The 14520-nt window shown below is 28.8% G+C and overlaps 2 protein-coding genes across 3 annotated transcripts; one reads left to right on the plus strand and one right to left on the minus strand.

Annotated features, from left to right (window-relative positions):
• The first annotated feature begins 485 nt into the window (after positions 1-485).
• Beta-man (beta-mannosidase) lies at positions 486-9882 on the plus strand. Its single transcript, XM_076906304.1, has 15 exons — positions 486-798; positions 1099-1211; positions 1425-2072; positions 2807-3718; positions 3800-4121; positions 5752-5781; positions 5877-6023; positions 6514-6662; positions 6726-6931; positions 7000-7261; positions 7521-8250; positions 8331-8759; positions 8847-9058; positions 9145-9366; positions 9437-9882. Exons 1-15 carry the CDS (start codon positions 711-713, stop codon positions 9680-9682), a joined length of 4716 nt encoding a protein of 1571 aa, XP_076762419.1. The 5' UTR covers positions 486-710; the 3' UTR covers positions 9683-9882.
• A 663-nt stretch (positions 9883-10545) lies between these two features.
• Positions 10546-14397, minus strand: LOC143430210 (transmembrane protein 245). 2 transcript variants are annotated; one of them, XM_076906260.1, is made up of 9 exons: positions 13676-14397; positions 12647-13594; positions 12386-12550; positions 12122-12320; positions 11851-12035; positions 11503-11603; positions 11254-11271; positions 10869-11171; positions 10546-10783 (listed from the first exon to the last, which is right to left on the minus strand). In XM_076906260.1, the coding sequence occupies exons 1-9, from the start codon at positions 14189-14191 to the stop codon at positions 10600-10602; spliced, it is 2619 nt and encodes an 872-aa protein (XP_076762375.1). In that variant the 5' UTR covers positions 14192-14397; the 3' UTR covers positions 10546-10599. The 2 variants fall into 2 exon arrangements, with proteins under 2 accessions (XP_076762375.1, XP_076762376.1); XM_076906261.1 differs by lacking the exon at positions 11254-11271 and having other exon boundaries at positions 13676-14396.
• Positions 14398-14520: the final 123 nt, after the last annotated feature.

Below are 14520 nucleotides of genomic sequence, written 5' to 3' on the forward strand. Positions count from 1 at the left end.
TTATAGTAGTCAAGGACCTCCACAGTAGTTCACTTCGCTGTCGATAACGATGTACGACCAGTTTGAGCGCTTTTCGAAGAGATGGCGCCAGCAGTCTTTCAGCAGTTCACTTCACTGTCGATAACGATGTGCGACCAGTTTGAGCATCTCTCGAAGAGATGGCGCCAGCAGTCTTTCAGCAGTTCACTTCGCTGTCGATAACGATGTGCGACCAGTTTGAGCACTTCTCGAAGAGATGGCGCCAGAAGCAATAAAATTGTTACCAAAAAAGTCAAACAAACATTTAGGCTAAGTCAGGACAAGCGTTAAAGCTGTATTAGAATAAAATATAGAATAAAATATATAAAATAAGTTTAAAGTGTATTAGAATAGAATACTTTAAGACTTGTTCTAACATAGTTTGACCAGTTTACTGACCATTATGACCTGAAACTGGTGATTGCCGCTATCGATATCCCTCCAATTCGATCGTTACTGATCTTAATGTTTGAAGTTAATTTCAGATCACGTGTTTAATGTGATACAAGTTTATGAATTTTTATTTTTCCATTGCTGTTGATCACGTATAATGGCTATCAATAAAAGAATTAAATAGTAATGAGGAGAAATTCCAAGTTACAGATAACGCATACTTTACAGTTAAATCTATATTTTTCCCGTGCTGCAAGTTTTGTTGACGTTTCCCATTCTAAACGCACGAGACTATAAATATGTCAGACAGTATGGAACAAGATAAAGCAGAACTGTTAACAGCCAAAGAAAGAGAAGAAAAGGAAGAAATGAAACGGGAATTACTAGGTATCAAACATATCTATTTTGTTTTCTCATAAAAATGATCAGTCTTATTAATTATACTTTCTCTTCGATTGAGCTGTTCCGTAGAGGAAGAATTGAACAAAAGTATCTGATCAATCTTTTCCACTCTATTATTTGTAAACATAACTTTTTGTCTAATTTCTAGCGTAATCTTGCTTCCGATGTAACGTTCATAAATCGCTTTTATTATGGAAAACAAGAAAGTGAAAATTTATTGTACTAATTGTATCATTTCTTATTATAACGTTTATGAATAATGTAATCGCTTGGAATAATTTACAGATATGAAAATGTATGAGACATGGTATACGTATAAGGATATGAAACAAATCTTAGGATTTATAAATGAGTCGAAAGATATGGCAAATATGGCTGACGAAAAAAATGCACAAAAGGTTACTTCATTAAGGATTTATAAATTGACATAACTAATTACTGTGCAGAACTGAAAAGAAGTCTATGTAAATGACGCAATAGTACTTGGGCTTGATATTTATGTTTTATTAAGCAATTAGATCTACACCTTTTGCAAGAAATCTCTTTTGAATTCTGTACAGTAGTTGTAATGTGCATATACTAATGTGTGCAAAAATTTTATAATTTTCCAGGAATTAATGCAATCTTCTAATGATTGCGGTCCTGATACGATCCCCAAGACGAATTTAGCACAAGAATTGGATATACAAGAGCATAATGACTCGCTTCAGTCGATACATTCGTACAGAGTTAATCACGCATCGCCAATACATGAAAGAATATCAACTCATGGCTGTAGCAGTCCCAGCAATCTTGGTCCTGCTATCACCGAGTTAAGAAGTTCTCCATTTAGGGGGAAGAATTTGGATAGCGAGGACATGTTCATTAGATTACAAGACCATCCGAGTATGAGAGATAGTTATTCTCATAGCATGAGTAAATACATTTCGTTAAAATCGCAAAATTCCTTACAAGATTCGGATATTTTAAGTAGTACAGAAATGAGAGTGGACACGCATTCTGAATGTGATCAGAAATTGGAACGATGGCAGATTAATCCGCTTGATTCATGCGTTGTCGAAAACGATGTGCCTTTGCGAGAGCCAAATCGGCCTCTAGTTCAAGATCGCATGCCGTTTAGATTATGCAAAGATGCACAAACGCCTGAGACGCTTGAGAAACTACTGCCTGCATTAAACTTTCATTTGAAACAAACAGCAGAGTTATGGCATAGTTGGCACCGTACTGATACTAAGTTTCAGTGGGGGTCACCCATTCAGGTGGGTACCTCCATACAATCCATTTCTTATAGATCTTATCATTAATGGGATACAGGACAATATTTCCGTTTTGTTACATATATATATATATATATATACATATAACATTTTTTTAATACATAACTGTGCCATTGGGATGTTAATATTAAAGTTAATCATGTGCACATATAAACTATTAGATTTGTGTTTAGAAAAGTTAATGTTTTCTCATAAAATAATCATAATTCTTATATTGATAAATATAGATTTTTATTCATCTTTTTCCTCGCTAGAGAATGTGTAACTACTTTACTGTAATATTTCTTTGGCATAAAATAATATTTCATGTTGTTTCTTATAATTAATAAATATAATAGTTGTGAACAAATTTAACTAATATATATATATACATATATATATATACATCTTTACACTGGCAAAGTTTACATATTTTTTATTTATATATGTGTATATACATATATGTATATATACAATGATAGGATAATTTGAGGAATAATAACACATCATGCTTTGTATAAAAAAAAAAAAATAATTGACGATCATGATTAATGTTTCTTATAAAAGTTATATAGTTGCATTTATACAAATTATGTATACATAAGTGTTTATAAGAGAACAGTAATTGAAACTGTAAGCTATAAACAATTTTTGAATAAATCATATTTCTGTAAAAAAAACAAAAGGGAATAGTTTTTATTGATGTAATTCTAATCCTTCTTTCAACGTTTCTGTAGGTGGGACACAGTAAAAATAATTCGGATAAAAAGCCATTGTCAAATATTAAAACTGAACAGAATCAAGTGGAATTAATTAATAAACATAGCAATGAACGACCCAATAAACGTAAATCAACTTTGATTCTTTCTCCTCCCGATATGAGATATTCTAGCAGCGACGAGGAGGAGCATATATTAAAAAAAAAGAAAATTTTATCCCACGAAGGCACGAGCAAAATGTTGCATTCGAATAAAGTGATATGCGAGAAAGATGTTAGGAAGCTTTTCGACAATATAGAAACAGATAATAAAACAGAATCGCCTGATATAATTTCCCTACGTCATAAAAAGATGACTACACCAAATGTTAGAAAATATATTAACAAAAAGAGAGAACATAATAGTAAAGCATCTCCGTTAGCGCATAGTAGCAACGAGAAACAAAGTGCCACACATATATTGTCCAAGGACAAAAGTAACGTCCTCACTGATGAAGAAATTCTTATAGAGATAGAAAAAGATAATGCTAGTGAGAATGATAAATCAACGTCCGAAAGCGTTGAAATAAAACCGTTACCAATAAAACGCCTCTCGCATAGAATAAAAAATGAATGTATGATATTGGAGAAAATTCAACTTGAGAAACAAAAAAAACTCGAAGCTGAGAAAGAGGAAGCTGAGAAAAGGGAGCATGAAGAGAGGAGAAAAAGGGAAGGATTTTATAAAAAACAATTGGAGGAAAGGCAAAAAAGAGAAAAGAAAAAGGAAGAAAAAGAGAAATACAAAGAAGAACAGAGTAAAAAATGGAACACTTTAGTGGATGTTAAATCTCAAAAACGAATAAACAAAGAAGATACACAAGTATTACAGGGTCTAAATAAACAAAATGAAGTTAGAACATCAGAAATTATAGAAGATAAAATATTTGAGGTAATAAGCCTTTTACGTATTTATTTTATAACATGTGCAAGTAAAACTTTATATATTTCATGTGCCTTTCCTTTTTCCTAGCAAAATAATATTTTTTTAACTGAAGAAATGGAAATCATGAAGAATAATCTTATAGATAATATCAATTGCCCCATTTGTAACAAATATTTCCCAAATGATGAAATAGAAGCACATGCTGCAGAATGTGAACAATATATATCTGATAATGAATATGAAAGTAATTTGCATTCATATGAAAGGAGAGAATTACCAGTAAACACTAACAATACTGTTGTTTTCGAATGTAGTATTTGTACAAAATATAAAAGCACTAATGGAATAGATTATGAAGAACACGTTAATAATTGTTTGCAAAGGCAGTATGAAGATAAATCGATAAACGGTAATAATTTTCATTCCTTTTTCCTCTTACATTCGGTTAGAAACATTTAGAGTTGCCACTTGAGTATAATAATATTACTAACAATAATCTATATGTTTTCAGAATATCCAAGTAATCAAATTGATAACGTACCCAATTCACCTGTTCGCTGTTTTCAACCAATTAGTGAACAAACCGATTCGCATATAGATTATAAAAAACAATTTCCCTCGAACAGTAAAAAACAAGTACATTCCAACAGGAAACGGAAACGTTAACAAGTTCTACCTCTACCCTTACATTGTACATATGTATTTATACGTTGATAAGAATCGATATTCTATCATTGCTTTGATGGAACTGTTATATAACTAAAACACATTGAAAAAAAGATAAAAGCGTAATATATAAAGCATAAAATATTTAAACATTTCATTGAAAACTATGTAAAGTATAAAATCTTTTGCATTTATTGTAACATTCCATGCTTGGTAAATGTTTGGTATGAATTGTCATTCTGAATTGCAATTATTGTTGGATTTTATATTATTACATTAAAATACAAATTTAAAAATTATCATTTTGTAACAAAATTGAAACTGAAAGGGAAAATTTCATACAAAAGTAAATGTTCGATGCACACAGTACAGTTAGATAATTTTATAAATAAATAACTCTTACTAGTAAGTTAAAAAAATACATTCAACAATGAGGAATGTAGAATAAGTGTATTGGTTTCGTTTTTTGTATAGGTCAATTTTTAGTACTTATATAGTACAGTAAAATGTATTTTTATACAATTAGTGTTTCGCGTTTGTGAATAAAATATTATATTTATATGTTTTATTTCATTTTTCCCTGAAAGAATATAATATATATTACATGTTACAATCATTGTCATCTTTCTTGTTACAATGATAGAATAAGTAAGATTACGATAAGGAAAATGAAATGATAAATATTAGCAACTAATTTTTAAGATCCAGATGCCTTCACAATTGATTTTGAGAGTAACAATATTGAAAATTAAATTTCATATTAATAGATTTCTACTATTAATCCTTTTTAATTTGTATTTGATTAAAATGATTTTATAAAGATAAGAATGAAATAAGTACTATATCTACAGCTTTAAAAAATCAATCATAAGATAATGACAAGTACTGCAAGATAATAATATATATACATAGAAAGAAATAATGCTATTATCTGTAATTATAAGTATAAATTCACGCAGACAGATTAAAAAATTAATATTCAAAATCATTGATTCCGGACTTAAGATTTATATTTTTTTAAAATGCGATCTGCGTAATCGACTGAATCACCTTAGACCTGCTACCATAATACTCTATATATTTCAAACCAGCATGATAAGAAATTCATTTCGTGCAATTTAGTCTTTCAGATATGTAAAATACATGAGACTAATAGTAAACGTGAAAATATCAAATAGATTATTTTAAAACGAACATTATGAAGGCAATTTTTTGTTTTACATCAATTATATTTGTAATAAATAGTACTTTATCCCTAACCCTAGATGGTTCATGGACAGGTATTCAAATATTTATTATATTAAATATGATATAATAAAATATGTCATATAATATTTATTTGATCGATAATAATGTATAAATTATTGATTTAGGTAAAATTACAACCGATAAAAGTAAACATGGTAAGACCTTTTGTATAAAATACTTTTTATACTTTCTCCTTTACGTAAAGTACTTCAGTTGTAATATTTCTATTTTTTAATAACAATTTCTTTAGATATTACATTTCCTGCAACCGTACCAGGAGGAATTTATACAGATTTAAGTAACGCACATGTTATACCAGACAATTTTATTGGAAATAATGATATAATCAATCGGTGGATTGGTAATCAATCAGTTACTTACAGTAAAACTTTTTCTGGTAATTGTTCCATTATATTTTTCATATAAAAGTATTTTAAACCTAACTCAATGAAATATCTTGTCTACCAATTTTTTTTTATATGAGAATATCTGGAGCTTTATGTTTTTTTCTGCTTTTTAAGCAGTTAGACATTTTTTTGCAATTCACTTTTTTAAATCGTACTATTGTTTATCTTGAATATCCAAAATGTTATAGTAATTAAACTACTGAGTGAAAACCACTTTTAATTGTTAGTAATTAATTTTATGCTCATTGAAATACTATTATTGCTGCAGATAATTATCTGGTACCTAATACTATGGTTGCTTAAAACCAATTTTTTTCAGCAACTCATGATTTGGCCAGAGACCAATTTATTGTATTTCCCCAAAATATAGGATATATAAAATATTATTATTATACTCTGCCATTCAATTAAATTAAGCAGAACAGTATATTAATATGTCCAACAAATTTTAAGAAAGTGTTCAAAATATCTACTTTATAGCACATGATACTCTACTGAATGCATCAAAAGTGATATTAATTTTCCATGGCGTGGATACATTTGCTACAATTCTCTTAAATGCTCAAAAAATTGGAGAAACATCAAATATGTTTTTAAGATATACATTTGATGTAACAAATTACTTAAAAGTAAGTGATTACTATTTATATACAAATATTTTTAATATTTATTGACTTATATTTACTTTTCAGAAAGGAGATAATTTGTTAGAAGTCCATCTTTCTTCTCCTGTTAAAGTAGCTGAAATGTTATACAATGAACAAGCATCAAAATATATTATTCCACCAATATGTGTTCCAGATAGTTACAATGGAGAGTGTCACGTAAATCATATAAGAAAAATGCAAGCAAGCTTTGCCTGGGACTGGGGTCCAGCATTTCCATCAATGGGTATTTGGTGTGTTTAATTTTTCAATTCATTTACATTATTTACTGATAAACTGATTAATAAAAAAACTTTTTCAGGAAAAGTGTAGAAATAATACCTGTAGATAAGATCTACATTACAGATATCACAACAGATGTTCAGAAGAAAGACAATTTTTGGAATGTCTTAGTTACAATATCTGTTGAAGCTGTTTCACATGAAAGTAATCAATCTATCGCTTGTGATATTTCATCTACTCTTAATATCAATGAACAGTCAAATATTTATAATTCTAGTAGAATCAATTTAACTTCAAATAGCGGACATATAAAAAGTACTATGATTCTCAGAATACCTGCTGTATGTTTCCAATATTAAAACATAATAATTTGCCAATATTTTATTGGTAGACTGGGAAAGTTTATGCAAAATTCGTAATGTCATAAACATAAGAACTTAAGAACTAGAATCTAAATAGTGGTTCAATTCATCTTCTATATATTATAGCATGTGATTTATTTTGTATATTTAGTGCTGCTTTTCTAATTTCCAATAAGTGTATAAACATTCACAGTCTATAGATTAGTATACATCTGTAATAAAATTTATTTGTATGCAGGATCTTGTACATGAGTGGTGGCCAAATGGTTATGGAAATCAAACACTTTATACATTAACTATAACAGCAACTACTCCTACTAATGTGAAAGTGCAGAAACTAATACGCATTGGTTTCAGAACTGTAGAACTTATACAGAAACCTCTAAAACGAGGATCAACTTTTTATTTCCAAATCAATGGTATTCCAATATTTGCAAAGGGGAGCAATTTCATTCCAGCTAGTATTTTCCCTGAGTTGAGTGCAAAGACAGATACAATTAAACATTTACTGAAATCTGCTAAAGAAGCAAACATGAACATGCTTAGGGTATGGGGTGGTGGCTTTTACGAATCTGAATTATTTTACAATACAGCTGACGAATATGGAATAATGATTTGGCAAGACTTTATGTTTGCATGCGGAATGTATCCCACTACAGACACCTTTCTTGAATCAGTTAAGGAAGAGGTATTACAAAATGTACGAAGATTAAAAAAGCATCCCAGTATTGTTCTTTGGGCTGGAAATAATGAAAATGAAGCAGCTTTATATGGCAATTGGTACGGAACTGGAACTAAACAAGTATATAAAACCGATTATGTTAAGTTATATGTAAACGTAATTAAGAAAGAAGTAGAAGAATTGGATCCTACACGGCCTTTTGTAGTATCTAGTCCTAGTAATGGATTACATACAGAGGAATATAATTATATTGGAGAAGATCCATATTTAAAGTTGTATGGAGATGGTATAATAAACATATCTTTTATTTTAGTATAGTAGCATTATTTTTATATTGACTTTAAATTTAACAAAATAATATTTCAGTTCATTACTATAATTACTTCAGTAATGGATGGGACATGCATCAATATCCTCGCGCAAGATTTTCATCTGAATACGGATTCCAATCGCTACCATCGTTCCATACTATGTTACCAGTTGCAAGAACAATTACTGATTTGAGCATAGATAGTGATTTTCTCAAACATCGACAACATTTACCGTTAGGAACAACATATATGAAGAATCTAATTTCGAAAAATTTCAAATTGCCTGAAACACAAGATACTCTGAAGAATTTTCAGAATTATATATATTTAAGTCAGATTAACCAGGCTGTTGCAGTAAAACTGCAAACAGAATTCTATCGGCAATCAATGTCGGAATTAAATGAAATAGGAGAAGGAATGACAATGGGTGCTTTATATTGGCAATTAAACGATGTATGGCAAGCTCCTTCCTGGTCTTCTATAGGTAGCTAATACAATATAATACAATTACAGATAGTAAATATCAATATTTTATTTATTTTAGTATCACTAATTAGCTCCTTTCTTTTAGATTTTAATGGACAGTGGAAAATGCTTCATTATTATGCTGTAGAATTTTTTGCACCTATCATAGTTACATACTATGTTGAAAATATGGATCTCTCGGTTTATATTGTTTCTGATAAATTATATCCAATAAAAAATGTCACTTTAGAAGTAAATCTTTATGCACTGAATAGTATGAAACCTGTACAATCACATGTTCATCACAATATAACTATTGTATGTATATATATAGAACAAAAATATTTAAAAGTTAAAAAACATATTTGTGCTATATACAAACTTATGATTAATATTTTTAATAGAATGCAAATGCTGCAACTAAAATTAGTGATAATTTCCTCAAACATTCATGGATATTAAGTTCCACAACACATAATGAATGTCGATCCAACATTACTGCTACAAGTAATTGCATATCGACACTTACCTTAAAAGATGAAAATGGGATTCCAATAGCCCCAAGAAATTATATATATCCAAAGAATATTTTCAAGAATATTGGATTACCAGTTGCAAATGTTTCTGTAAGTTTATACTTGAATCTGCAAAAATGAAATTTGATATATTTTTAATATATGGAATGTTTTATTTTAGATAAAAACAAGCGATTATTACTTACCTGGAAGACATAACTACCCAGATATTGAATTAGAGTTGGCAACCAATAATATAACGCTTTTCGTGTGGCTGGAAGTTAATAATATTTGCGGCCGTTTCTCAGAAAATGGTTTCCACATGTTTGAGAATAGCAAAAGAATTATTTTCTTTGCATGCGAAACAATTACTCCAAAAATATTAAAAGAAAGATTAAAGATTATTACGCTTTCCGATGTTAATTAAATCAATGTAAAAATAAATCATAACCAAGGAATGGCTGTTTATTATAGATTTTAAGATCTTTGAGGAAAATATGTTTCGCGATGTAAATAAATTTCGAATCCAATGAGAATAATAAATATCAATAAAGTTATACTAATTATTAAATACATGAAATTTGACATTTTGCGCTACTAATTTGTAAATTTAGTTCTATACTCTAATAAATTTTGTTGAATTTAGTGTGTTAAAAATATATATTATTTAATTATATTTAAAGACATTTTAGAATAAAATACAACGCTAATAATACTGAAGTTAGTATATTATACAAAAAAACAAAACAAAGACAAAAATACAATATATATAATTAAAAATATAGAAAAACTTGTATATGTATATATTATAACAGACTCTATCGATAATTATGTTACTGAAAAAATATATATAACATTAAATTTAAAATACAATCAGAAAAGCATATTCTATTTTATTCTTTACAATTATTAAATAGTTTCTCTATTAAATAATTTTTTTAGACTTCAAAAACTATAGAAGACTAGTTGTTTGTGTTAATATAATAATATAATTTAATATTAATAAGCGTAAGCTGAGATTGTTTGTTGTATATATTAAATCTTTAAATTCTACGTTGTGTGTTTTAGCGAGACACATTGTTGTAAAAAGTTGATCAAAAAATAATAGAAAGCTATTATTATATAAATATTTTCATAATTAAAGTGACGCTAAAATGAACTTTTCTAAGAATTAGGCATCATGTTTTTTTACCTTATTTTTTTTAAATAATTTAAATTTAAATTTTATATATATATATATATACATATATATATATATATATGTATATATGCAATGTAATAAGCTTTAATAATTGACCTACAAAGTTCAATAATTTCTAAATATTACTAAAGACTTTTTTAATATCAGCGTTTAATCTCTGTATACGTGGGTATAACTTCTTCTGAAGGCGAATGCAGATAGCGCCGACTTAAATTAATTGCTACCATTATACAGCATAGCAATAACGGACCAAAAATTGCCCCTTCTACTCCTAAACAAAAAATTCCACCTGCTATGGAAAGACCTGTAAGATATGGATGTCCACCACTGAAATGGGAATGAAATTTATAAGTTTAATTATGTATAAAAGAATAAAATATATTTTTATTTGAAATAAAAAAAATTGGAGTACCCTTTAATTTCTTTGTAGAATTCAGTTACAACAATACTGCAAGGAAGAAAATGGAACATAAAAAATAGAATAGCGATTAAAGATCCACGGGTGAACCAGAGTTCCAAAGTAGCTGGGATACAAGCAAAGTATGCATCCAAAAATGGTAAAGCTCCGAGTATTGTTGCAAAAGTTGATGGTAAGTAGACAATTTTTACTTGAAATAGATTATGTATAAACCATGTCCACATGCCAAAAAAGGAAGCAAGTTTAAAAGTCGCAGTAAATACTCCAATTACAGCCTCTTGTAATGCTATGGCAAATCTGCAAAAAAAGTAAAAGTCAAATTTTCTTTTGTCACATTATGTATGACAATGTATATTGTTATGGTTTAAAATGCACATACCCATCAATAAGGAGAGTACTTGTAAATAGAAAAAACAAAGTTTATAAAAGAACTTGTATTTTATACCGATATAAAATATGTTAATATAAAATCTACAAGTTTATCTACATTAACTAATAGGATCAAATATCATAAAAAAAATATGGAATAAATATTAATTCAATTCAATGGATTTATAAGAATTAGTTTTGCATATGATTTTATACCGTACTAATATAAAATAAATTGATGTAAAATCATAAAATTTACCTGTGGCAACTGATAGGACTAAATACAGTAGTTAACTCAATAGGTTTATAAGTTTTGTCACTAGAACTTAGAAGGTAAAAGAGTGTTGTGAAAAACACCACCTTAAAAAGTAAAAAATTTTGTTATAACATACACTTCAAATATTAAAAAAAATGTAAGTGTCTGTTGTGACTAATGGTGGAATCTGACACACTTTAAATCATTATAAATCTATATACATGGTAAATAATTTGAATCACTCCAAACATCATTGAACATCAGTTCAATCATGTTTGAAGTATTTTGAACTTATGTTGAAATGATTCAAAATATTTCAGAATTCATCACTAGCTATAATTGATCATTTACCATACTAAGAGTAAAGTTAAGTACAGCCGAACCACTCATAAGTATAATATAAAACAATTCCGTAAAGATTGTTAGTATCACAGACATATTTCCTTTAACTATACTCCAAATGGAATCCAGCACTGACATGAAAATTCCGATATTTTCTTTCACAAAATTTTGTATGCTAGTCATATTAAACAATTCTGTTGAAAAAGAAATAAGAACTGTATGAGCAAAAAGTTCATATTATTGTATTTAGAAGTATTTTGTTTTATATATATAATCTTACGTAAAGGTGTTTTCTCGAAATTTTCTTTAAAGCTTTCCCACACTGAATAGGCAGCTGTAACATCTACAGTAGGTCCTATTAAACCTGGATCTTCATTAGACATCATCCATGCCTGATAAAGTCTATCCCATAGTTCTAAAACTTTCTTTTCCATTTGAGCAGCCTTAATAGGATCTAAATCTTTTACCAAACCTTTTATCTGTAACGCATTATTATCGTAATATATTTCACACCGAGGGCTTAAGAAGAAAAACTATATCTTACTCCATCAGAAATGGCACTTCGTCCATATGTATAAGCATTATCTAAGACACTATTTACTGAATCTTCCCACTGTTCAGGTAGCCAATCAATATCTGGATTATTCATTAAAGATGAATTAAGTATTTCCCCAGTAACTTGAATAAGATGTATACCTTCTGTGTAAACCTATATAAATTATAATAATGTATAATCATTTAATCATTTACAATATTTTCATTCAAATGTTTAGAATAGTATTACTCATTCCTCGATTGATTGTACCTGTATTGTTATAAAAATAGAGGCGCAAGCGGTAAACACAAGTAGGCCAAAGATGACAGCAATTGTAACCACAGAATCAACTGAAGCCTTCAATGCTTTTGTTAATTTTTCATCAACTATTATCACAACTTTGTATAAACCTCTAACATTAACTGGTAAGAGAGCTTGATGTCTTTCAATACACCATGTCCTTACAATATCTATCATTACATTCCATTGGTTTCTAATCATCTTCCATACTCCAAAATAGTTACCCAGTTGCTTAACAATATAAAAAGCTATGGGAACAATTAAAATAAATATCATCCACCTGTGCTTCCAAAGCAGCATACCAATGCAAGCATATAATGCTCCATACATATATTTATCAGTATCAACATTATCATTTTCCAGATCTATAGACATTCGTAATTCTGTTTTCAGTCTTCTTAAAATATAACGATCGTGTAATGCCATATAGCCACTAGGACGTAATTTATTCATTACTGCTCTATTGCTTGCATCCAATGACAATGATTTTTTCTGCAATTTCATACTTAAACTAGATGTAGCTTTTGCTTCTTGATGTTCACTACTTGTCTCGCTATCTACATTTTCTTCACTGATTTTTTCTAACGAATTTTTATTTTTCAATGGAGGCAATGAGTCCTGCTGTGCACTTGTAGACAAATTATTTGTTAATGCAAAACATAACGCCTCCATTAATGTCATATGTTTATCTTCTACCTCTTGGTTTTCCATAATAATAGCAACCTCATAAATAAAGCCTACTAAGTATAGTATTTGTAACGTTATAAATACAATAGTATGATAAGCTCCTAATATGTTAGAAACATATAAACTAATCATGAACCATATTACAAATGAGGTATAACGAAAATGGATTGAATTACTTGGCGTCCAATAAATATATAAAATAGACAAATATCCAATAAGAATAACAGTAATCTGCAAAAATTATAACATTATTGATTTTCATATACTTTGCCAAATGTTTTACGATTAATATAAAATCTGAAAAGTTAATACCGTAAGAGTATTGCATGTTGTTATAAAAAATCCAAAAATGGTATTAAAAATTAGGCATATTCTCCATAACAAACAACTTAATATAGTTGGTGTATAATGGTATACACCTAAAGCTGACATAGCCAATGCAAATATACCAATAATATATTTAACATGTTTCCATAAAAATGATCCCAAACTGTCAGACGCTTTGTTTACTATTTGTACAGGGACCATCGTCAAGTTTATGATTAAAGGCGTGTGAGATGCTTCTGTTTTCTCGAACCATGATTGTACAATGTTAGTCAATGAATATTTGAAAGGGAATAAAACAGAACCACATAATAGCGCCCAAATTAAAGGTTTTACAAATGGTCTCAATATAATGTACAATCCATACCCGGCTGTTGAGATTAGGCACAAAAGAAAAAGCGCCACAGCATTATAAATGCCTTGTTTTAAGGCATTTTCGTGACCTGCACTAAATCCTGACAGCATATTAAAGAGGTTATCCATAGGCGATCTCGTACTATCCATTATGTATGTATATGTTATCTATTTCGAAGCGCTTATTATTTAATTTTGAATTCTCTTCTTATTGAACATTATGTTAGGAAAAATGGAAAACGTACGAACGGTTACATTTAACAGGAAACGATAAGAATGGAAACATTTATAGTGTCAGAGATAAAAGTAACAAATACTGTACAGTATTATGCGCTAGTTTACGCAGTACACCATATGCGCATACCATACTATGGTATATCAATAAAAGAAACAGCAGAATGATCGAACAGCTTAATTTAGTATTGCATGTGAAAACAAATATTTTTATCTACGAATTAAATCGTGTTAAATAAAAAGAA

The sequence above is a fragment of the Xylocopa sonorina genome, chromosome 13 (assembly GCF_050948175.1).
Source record: "Xylocopa sonorina isolate GNS202 chromosome 13, iyXylSono1_principal, whole genome shotgun sequence".
Classification (NCBI taxonomy): Eukaryota; Metazoa; Arthropoda; class Insecta; order Hymenoptera; family Apidae; genus Xylocopa; species Xylocopa sonorina.